This window comes from Varanus komodoensis, unplaced genomic scaffold (assembly GCF_004798865.1).
Source record: "Varanus komodoensis strain SLA01 unplaced genomic scaffold, ASM479886v1 scaffold34_1, whole genome shotgun sequence".
NCBI lineage: Eukaryota > Metazoa > Chordata > Lepidosauria > Squamata > Varanidae > Varanus > Varanus komodoensis.
The window spans coordinates 6,156,627-6,166,036 of NW_025335854.1; the positions used below are offsets into that span (position 1 = coordinate 6,156,627).

Here is a 9,410-nt window from a genome sequence, read left to right on the forward strand (position 1 = left end):
CTCCACTGGGGAGCCCGAGTCGAAGGAATGGCTCTCGCGCAGGGCCTCCCTTTCGAAGGACGGGCAGTGGGGAGACGCGGACGAGAAGTCCCCCCAAACAAACTAGCTCGATACAAGCACAGGGCGAAGCGGGACCCGGGGCGCAATACCTCGCACGCTGAGTCGGGGCTGCGGGGCAGAGTCCTACGACTCTCACCTGCAGGTTGTAGAGCTTTCCAAACACGCGCCCTCGCAGGATTAAAGTTACCTCTGCGCAAGCGCCTCTTCCGAAGTCCAGGAACCACCGTATTTCGGCCCCTTCCCATTCCCCTCCCCAGGATTACGCGCCTGTCCCGGCGCCGCCGGCGGGCGGCGTTCCGCCTGGAAGAAGCGGCGGAGCGCGGAGCCCCCGCTTGCCCGCAGCCGCGCAGCCTTTGCGCGGCCCGGCCCTCTCCGCCAAGCGGAGCCCGTCTCCGCCCGGGCGCCCTGCGCGTCCCTCCCTGCGCGTCCCGCTCGTTTCTCATGAAGCAGCTGCGCGGATCGCGCGCGGGCAGAGCGCTGCGCTTAGGCGAGGCTTGCGCTGCCGCGCCCGCCTCGGCGGAGGGGAAGCGAAGCGCAGGGCGAGCTCACGCCGCGGGGCCTCGCCGACCGGCTCACCTGCACCGCGCGCGCCGCCGCGGGCCGTGCGCTCCTGCTGCGCCGCGCCTCGTGCTCCCGCTTCGACGCCGGGGCGCCTCCCCTCGGCCCGCGAGCGAATCCGGAGCAGCCAGGCGCCTTCCCCGAGCCCAAGGCTGCCGGGGTCTCGCGATGCTTAAGCAGGCCCTTGCGAATGACTCTGCCAAAGCCCTGGGGAAGCGGGGCCCCTCCTGGAGTTCCCCTCGCCACCTTTGCGCTGGGAGGGGAGCCTGCATTTGCCCAAAGGAACAGCAAGTTTGCAGCATTTCCCAGCTCTCCTTTCCATGTGTTGAGCCGTTTGATGGGTGCTACTAGTAAAGTTATACATACATACATACATACATATGCGCGTGTGTGTTAAACTAAAAAGTTCACTCTCACAGATGTTGGTAAAGGGTCACAGCAGTGCTATTCACCCAATATTCCCGTCTCCACATTGCTTATTTTAAAAGCGGTAGCTATGATCCGGAAGAGAAGACGGTGCAGTTGAAAGCAATTATCTTTCAGAGGGTAGTAAATTTGGCCAATTTCTCATGCTGTGGTACGGACAATACTTTGTTACCCCAGCAGCTTGAATTTAGTATATATTGTCACTGCCCTCAAAATATATCCTCGGTGCTTTATTTATGATCGCTAGGCAAATAGGTTCCGTAGGACTTTCATAAACCTGCAAAACCTGTTTTCTCACAGATCCTGGATGGGGGAGGGGGAGGAGCCTGGGCACTGTAAAAAATCCTTTTAGCAAGACTTCAGCTCTCTATACCAAGGACAGCTTGCAGCAATCAGGAAAATTAAGGGGGGAAGTTGTCTGCACAGCTCATACCTCAAGCATATAAGATATTTATACAAAGGACTGCATATAAAAGCTTTCAATAATAATAAATAAATAAATGTGGTCTGCAGGAGGGAAAGCATCTGGTGGGAAGCGATCTTGGACTTCAACCTCTTCTGCAACGATCAGAATCATAGCTTGGGAATGCCTCTTGTTGCAGTGTGCCCATCCTCAGTTTTCCTGGGTGGCAAAGACTGTGCTTGCACAGAGACTGTTGGCTTGCCAGCTGCCACCCCCCCCCCCCCCCCCCCCCCTTTTTTTTTTGCCCACCCCCCCCCCCCCGGGGGGGGGGGATTTTCACTGTGGCACTGCCGAGTGACTAAAAGCTATAAAAAGTGTCGGAGGCGGCTGCCACACGGCTTACCTGTGCATGGGGTTGGCATCATTTGGCTCCCACCCTGAATGGCTCGCATGGCTTGCCGATGACTTTCGAAGCTCAGCTCTAGCTGTGGGCTTTAGCCTGTGAAGTCCCCAGTGCCCTCCCGGCACGGCACACGATGGACTTGCCCAAGTGCCAAACTGCGGGAGGAACCCATGCGTTTGTTGGGTGCACGGGAAGGGGCATTCTCCTGCACTGCTCCTTACTATGAGATGTGCTCCCTCAGGATTTAGGATCCCCCGCCCCCAGCTTTTAGAGACAGTATAAAGATCTATCTTTTCAATTCAGTCTTTTACAATGTGCATTAAAATGCCCCTATTGCAGGATTTTTTTTCTTGATGTCTTTTTGACAAATAAGCCAGTATTCAAATGTTAGAAATGGATGAAATGATCCTGCATGGCATTTCTTCTGTTCTTAAAGCAGGCCCTCTAGAGTCCCTGCGTAGGACCTTTTGGAGAGAGAAAGCACAGTATCTTCTGTCAAAGCACTTCGGGCTCTCATTGCTGCAGCCTAACGAATGTAGAGTCTTTCATGTGACTCTGAACACGTGTCCTCCTGGTTTTGGGATTCCCAGATTTCCTGACAATACCTAAAAGCATCATACAGAAGCTAAAACGATTGTTCATCATTTAGGGGTTGCGAAACCCACCCCTGCCAAAACTCCGTCTCCTGTGCAAGTACTAAAACTCCACCCACAGGCAGGTGGCAGATTGCAGCGCCAAACACACCAGAGGCTGCAGCTTTGCTAAAAGGGTGAGGCAGGCAACCCTAGGATGGACTTCAAAGCAGGGGCCTAGATTGCCACTGGACGGCTCATCAGACTGATCCAACAGGGCGATCCTTAGAGAATCGTAGACTAGGCTGACGCCGCTTCAATCCAGGAAGGCCCCTCCTGCGTTCTCAAGCAAGAAGGTGCATGGAGAGACACAGAGTAAGCATGTCAGACAGATGTTAGAGATTCGGGATATGCTGACCTGCTTGGTAAATGTCAGCCCCATTGGAGAATCATGGGGATTCCAGCAAAGAAAGACACACTGAAAATAGCACAAGAGTGAACTTGGCCATCTAGATAAAGCGGGGGAAAGGGAAGTGGGGGAAAGGAGTCTGGCATAGGAAGTTGTCCCCGCCTCTTCGCTCCGTGCCCCTGGGCCCCCTTCTGCCCCTTCCCAAGGGACATGGGTCTTTCCACGGTGGCTGCTTGGCCAGTGCAGGCTATACACCCTGGTCAGAGGACCTTGGGGCTGGGTGCTGAAGGATCCTATGCCCCTCCTGACCGTACTGAGAGGCCATAGGATTGTGGCCTTGAAGATCTGATGAGCTCTATAACTCAGCAGGAGAGAATATTAAATCAGAGCCCTGGAAGTACATTTCGTGGCACCCAGAGAAACTGTGCCGTATGTTATATTAAAGGTTTTTGTCCCTTTGGGCTTTGCCATTTCATTTTTGCATTGACTGATGCAGCCCTCCAGCTGCCTGGAACTGTATTTTTACAGGTGCCAATGAGCCATCTGGCATTCCAAAGGATGCGCCTCAGAATCCCTTGGAATATGGCGGAGAACGCTGGGGAACGTCTCCTGCGTTGTCAAGGAGGCCGCTTGCCCAAGTCAGGCATCTTGGACAGGAGGTGGCTCAAACGTCATGTTCCAGACTTAAGTTTTGCCCTTAAATTTTCACTTAAGTGAAAATGACGAACAACAGAGCTCCTGGGGGTTTGCAAGAACGAATGTAATGAAAACGGACAATGCATCTATTTGTGTCAAACAAACAACAGCAGGGGAAACAGCTTCTTCAGTTTGCCAAACTATTTTATGTGGGTGAGAGAAAGAAATGAAGAGGCTCAAAGATTACAATCTATGGAGATGATGGGCCATTTCACACAGAGGAAAACTCAAACAGGTACACTCCAAGGTGAGCAGTAGCCAATCGTGCCTCTCCGACACGTGTGGGCTGGAGTGACACGCTGCATGTAGGGGGCACACATGGAACATCTCGGACGTGCCCCCCCAACCCACGAAAGCAATGCACACAGTGTCCCCAGGACCTTTTCCCTTGGTGAATGCACTCATGTCTTCTCAAGGAGCCGGATTCAGAGAAGTCCTGAGCGCAATATGCACAAGATTAGGGTTTCTCTCCGGTGTGGATCCGCTGGTGCCGATGCGGCGCAGTCAGGCGCGTGACCGTCCCACCACATTCTTCACAATAGAAGGGACGCTCCCTAGCATGGATTTTCTGGTGCCTTTTCAGCCTCATCAGCTCAATAAAGGCTTTCCCACACTCTGGGCACTTGTAGGGCTTGTCTTCCTGATGAATCACCTTGTGTTTTAACAGCAAGTAAGCTGTGCGGAAAGCCTTATCACAGATGGGGCATAAATAAGGCTTCGGTTGCTCCGTTTCTGGCTCTTGCAGGCAAATCGGGGGGGCGACACCCCCACTGCTTTGGTTCTGATGCACAAACGACGCTGCAGGCAGAGCCTCGAGACGCTTCGAATGTTCTATTCTGTGCACGTTCCGAAGATGCCTCCAGAGGTCAACTTTATGAACGAAGCCCTTGTCACACTCTGGACACCTGTAGGGCCTGTCACTCACGTGGATGAGTTGGTGCACCCTGAAGTTAGCTGTATGGAAGAACTCTTTGCTGCAGAGAGGACACCTGTAAGAGCGCTCGGCCACGTGGTCCTTCTGCTGTCCTAGCGTCCTACCGTAACTGTGGGGCATTTCTCCACATTCCTTGCAATGGTGAGACGGGACAACCCCAGGGGTGGGCACCAGGTCCTCCTCGTCTAGAGAGCCAGCAATGGTGAAGTCATCACAACTCTCGCTTATCTTTCCCCAAGATCCTTTCGCGTGCTCAGCTGAATGGAGCGCTGAGTCTTCATCCTCACACTGTGGGCCGAAGTTAGTGCTGGGAGTGATGAAGATGTCACCAGTGGCCGAGTCACTCCATTGATGGCAGAGGCCATGACTCGCCTTGTCTTCCCAGTGCAGTTTCGCAGGGAGCTCCTGCTCTCCTGGAGGTCTATCAGGGCTGTCGTCAGAGCTGGGAGGCAGAGAGAGGCCTTCCTCCACTTCTCGCTGGATGCTGGCTTTCCCAACACCCCATTCAGAAATACAGTGGGAGTCGGCATCTTCTCTGGAGCTGCAAGTGTCATCGTCAGACTCCCAGTTCACTTCCACATCCATCCTTCAGAATGCCGACATACGCTAAACCTCCAGGTTGGCCATCAATTCATGTTTCTACCACTGTACCTTGGGCTCATATTTTAGTGCATGTGTCTACAGCTGCATCTTCGTGAAGGTCCTTTCTGTATCTCGCGTTCTAATCATGCTTGCTCCTAGAAAGAAAAGATATGCTTTGTTTAAACAGGCCAAGGAAGCCTCCCTTTCTCAGAGCTCATTCTTGGTACTAGGACTATCAGAAAATGCCTTCTGCTCAGACTATGGAGCATGTTTCTCCAAGGCAGCTGAGTGGCAGCCCCTGGACTTTGCTCACAGAAGGTCCAAGCTTCCGCTCCTGACAACTCCAGGTAAGAAAAGACCAGCCAGCGGGTGATCTGAAAGACCCCTGCCGGAGACCCAGGAGAAAGGCTGCCCATCCAGAGTCCAGGGCAGCATCAATAAATGGTCTGACCATTTACAGAAAATTCATATAAGCCATCAGTTTATAAGTACTGTCAAGAAATGGTGAATGAAGGTTTGCTGGAGGGCGAGGGAACAATCAGGAGAACATGTACTGTTTATTCAGACATGCAGGAAATGCACGCAGCATGTAGGTAGTCCCCAAACGGAGTAGCAAGATGGAGCTGGTCCAGGATGGTTTCACAACCTGAATTTGGTCTGCTGAGAGAAGAAGAGAGAACTAAGAGTCACGGGAGCAGCGGGCAGGAGGTCTCGTTAAGTGCTTTGCTTGGAAGAGGTGGGGATGGAGGCAGTTTGCCGGAGGCACATGAGAGTAAAACAAAAGGGCTGGATGGATAACTTTCAGGATAGGCGAACACTAGCCTGCCCCAGGTGTATCTGAGGGACAAGACTTGCAACAAGGTTTGCTGCTCAGGGCGGGATTCCAACCTAAGGCTGAAATTCGCTCAGCAGCCATATACTGGCAGAGCTTCTGGTCGATTTGCCCCAACAGTTTTATGAAGCACCTCTCTGTTAGTTCATATGGAAACAAGGCAAACATGCATCGCTGCTGTTAAAATTATGAACGACTTCCTGCATGATGCATTCATCATAATTTATCTTCTGCAAAATGTTTGCAATTTGTCTTCCCGCCTGGGCCAGTCCTTGCTTTATCAGAGCTAAACAGGTGGACAGGGGCAGAGGGGGAGCTGTCCAGGCCACAGTGCCAGGTCCAGGATTTTGGGGTAAGGTGTTCTCCAGGTCCACCCTGTCCTGTTGCCGCTACCCATTTGTCCGACCCAGCTGTTGCCACCAGCTCTCCTGGAAGGGTCGGGCAGCGGGCGGCAACGGTTCCTGCTCCACGCTCCTTGCTTGAAAAGGGCAGGGGGCATCGGAGGCCTGCAACACAGAGAGGCTGCAGACCCCAGACCCTTTGTCATCCTTGATGCTATCTGGATACATTTGCAAAAACTAACCACTTGCGTGGGGAGAAGGGAAGGGGCAGCCAGAGGAGGGGCTGAAGAAGCCCCTTGGCTCACAAGTCCGAACCCATTTCTCACCTTCCATTCTGAGAGCCAAACGTGAAAGGTGTGACTCGCAGCTGGGCATTCCCTCCTCCATTGGCTCTGAAGGGGTACAGGGCCCCAATTCGGGCTGGGATCTTACTCTCTCTTTCGGGGCTCCTGTGGATACTCTAGAGTAAATTTAACTAAGGGGGGAGAGGGAGGGGGGAGGGAGAGCTGCTAGCTACTCATTTAAAGCCCTGTCTGATTGGGTCCGGCGAGGGAAGGACTAAGGCACGGGGCGACGGAAGAGCAGCATCTCGGGCCCCGTCCTCGCCTTGGCTACTCGCAGCTGGGCCCTACACCGCCCGGCTGGAAGGAGGCGGGCGGCACACAGGGCGCCCCGGGGGCTTCGGGGCCCTCCGGCCGCGCCGCTGGCTCTGCGGGGGAGTCGGGGCCGCCCCCTCCCCGCGCCCCGCTTGGGCTCTGCGCATGGGCAGGCGCACCGCGCCCGAGGGGGCGGGCGGGCGGGCCGGCCGGCCCGGGGATGCGTTACCCGCTCCTCCTCGTCCTCGCAGCGCCAGCTGTGCCCGGGAAGGGGCCCCGCGGCGCAGCGCTTCTTTCCCCCGGTCGCCGCGGACAGCAGCGCTGGGGCCGCCTGCCCGCCCGGGCCCACGAAAGCCGCGCCCGCCCACGCTCACGCCCCGCCCTCCCGGGGTGATGGACGCGGCGAGCGCCAATCCCGCGGCCCGCCCGCGGCCCGCCCCTCCCGCCGCGCCCTGCGCCCGCCCTCCAAGATGGACGGCTTGCCCCGCCCCCCCCGTCCTGGCTGCGGAGCTGCGCGTCCTCGCGCGCCGACCCCCCGGGACGGGGCTGCAGCGCCACGGAAGGCAGATGTGCTTGTTCCGGAGCATTGCACCTCACCACCGAAAATGCAGGGGGAGGGGGAGGTCTGAGAAGGGGAAACTGAGGAAAGCAAGGGGGCGCAGGATAACATTCCCCATGAATCTAACGCCCTGCCATTCGGATAGTCCGGCCCATGGCGCCCTCCGGATGTGCCAGACCACCACTGCCTGGGAGCTGTACTCCACCACATCTGGAGGGCGCCAGGTTGGGGAAGGCCGTGTGCGTGTACTGGTTGTGCTGGTTCGGCCGGCACTGCTCCCAGAGATGGAGCGAAATGGCCCTACTCCCTGGAGGAGAAAGTTCCCAGCAGCTCCTGCTGTTGGTGGCTATAGGCTGCTTCTAGAAGCAGAAGCCTTGTACCTATGTACCCCAGCTGCTGGGGAACATGGATAGGAGGGGCAGTGCCCCTCCTCTTCTTGTGGGTTTCCTACGTGGGCAGCTCATTGGCCCGTGTGAAAATAATGCTACATTGGCACTTGGACCGACCCAGCTGGACTCTGTGTTTTTCCGTTCCTCTGTGAGTGACAGAATAGCCATCCTAAATATTTGGCAGGTGATATTTCACTGCGTGTTAATTTATGATGCCTAAGGTGATGAGAATGTTTTGGCAGGGTCTCTGAGGTTGCAAGAGCCGGCACATAGGTGTCACAGCATGGCTGTAATTACACCTGTCTGTGCCCCAGCCTGCACCTTCCCTCTCCAGGAATGGGTGCCTGGCTGATTTAAGAACTGTAAGCCCAAGTCACGGTGGTTTATCTGCTCTTGTGAAGAAATGCCCAGAAGCCGCAGCGGCTGTCCAGCGCCGCGTGTCTCTATTTTTCCCCTGCTCCGCCAGCCGAGGTCCACGGCTGGATAGGCATTGCTGTGTAAGGTTGCTTGCAAAGGACAAATTAAAAATGCAATGGTGCCTGCTTGCCCAGCTGGCTGCCCACACTAAGCCTCTGGCCAAGCTGCCCTGCTGAAATGAGGCTAATGATGCGAAAAAGTAACAGTGGATTTCATGGAGCTTGAACCCCTTTCCCGATAGTGCCTGCCTGAGAATCTGGAAGCCACACAAGTAGGAGCAGCTGAGCAAGGCTGCCTGGTTCTCTCCTCCGTTCGGGAGACTCAGACTTAAGGCCTTACACCGAAGGATGTGCTTGTGCCTTCTTCTGTTGCTATGGAGACAGTTGCCGATGCCTTGGAAATCTCTAAGTGCTCGACATACTTTGATGTGGGCAGTTTGGGTGCAGAAAGCAGCTGCTCTGTTGTTGCGGAAGGCCAACCTGAGCGCAGGGAATGGGGTCGGAGTTTGAGCACGGCACACAGCGTCCCGCAGGGTTAGAGTTAGCCTGCTGGGGGTTCCTGCCTCAGTTCTCCGGCTAGTATCCCCGGGACCAGGCAGGGAGCAGGGATGACAGCTCCCCCAAGTGGCATTGTAGGGGAGCTAGTGAAGGCTACCTATTGCTGATCCCAGCAGAAAAGGGCTAATCGGCAAGCCCCCTCCGGCAGGACTGGCAGACACAGGCACAAGGAGTGAGCCATCAGCATGGGGGTCCCATGCCAAGCAGGGATAGAACAGGCCTGATTCTACTTGGAAACAGACTCAATCAGAAGGGGTCTCCAGGGCCATCTAGTCTGACCTTGCTCCAGCCGGCTCCGCTCATGACAAGCCTACCATGCGCCTGTCCAGCCTGTCCTTGAACACCCTCACCGATGGGGCCTCAGCGACCTCCCATGGAAGCCCATTCCACTCCCTCAGGGTTCCTGACTGTCAGGAAGTGCTTCCTGGCATCCAAATGGAGCCTTTGTTCCCTGAGCTTTGCTCCGTTGGAGCACACCCTGCCCTCCTCGGCAGGGGAAAAATACTTCACCCGAAAATATGATTCATCCCATTCTCACTTACTAGCTGCACAAGGAGACCCTGAATACAGCTTGTCTTTCCACTGCTGTACCTCCTTACAACCACAAAGAAGACCCCCAGTGGAGACTTGGAAGCCAGAGGGGCTTAGTGTGTTGTGTGAACCCAGTCTTTGAGTT

General features: G+C 55.5%; 1 protein-coding gene across 9 annotated transcripts; it reads right to left on the bottom strand.

Moving 5' to 3' along the window:
• Nucleotides 1–3,576: 3,576 nt before the first annotated feature.
• LOC123027887 (zinc finger protein 227-like) lies at nt 3,577–7,158 on the bottom strand. 9 transcript variants are annotated; one of them, XM_044439197.1, is made up of 3 exons: nt 7,042–7,125; nt 5,690–5,700; nt 3,577–5,198 (listed from the first exon to the last, which is right to left on the bottom strand). In XM_044439197.1, the coding sequence occupies exon 3, from the start codon at nt 5,044–5,046 to the stop codon at nt 3,985–3,987; it is 1,062 nt and encodes a 353-aa protein (XP_044295132.1). In that variant the 5' UTR covers nt 5,047–5,198; nt 5,690–5,700; nt 7,042–7,125; the 3' UTR covers nt 3,577–3,984. The 9 variants fall into 9 exon arrangements, with proteins under 9 accessions (XP_044295132.1, XP_044295129.1, XP_044295131.1 ...); XM_044439194.1 differs by having other exon boundaries at nt 5,536–5,700; XM_044439196.1 differs by having other exon boundaries at nt 5,690–5,703.
• Between the last annotated feature and the right edge of the window lie 2,252 nt (nt 7,159–9,410).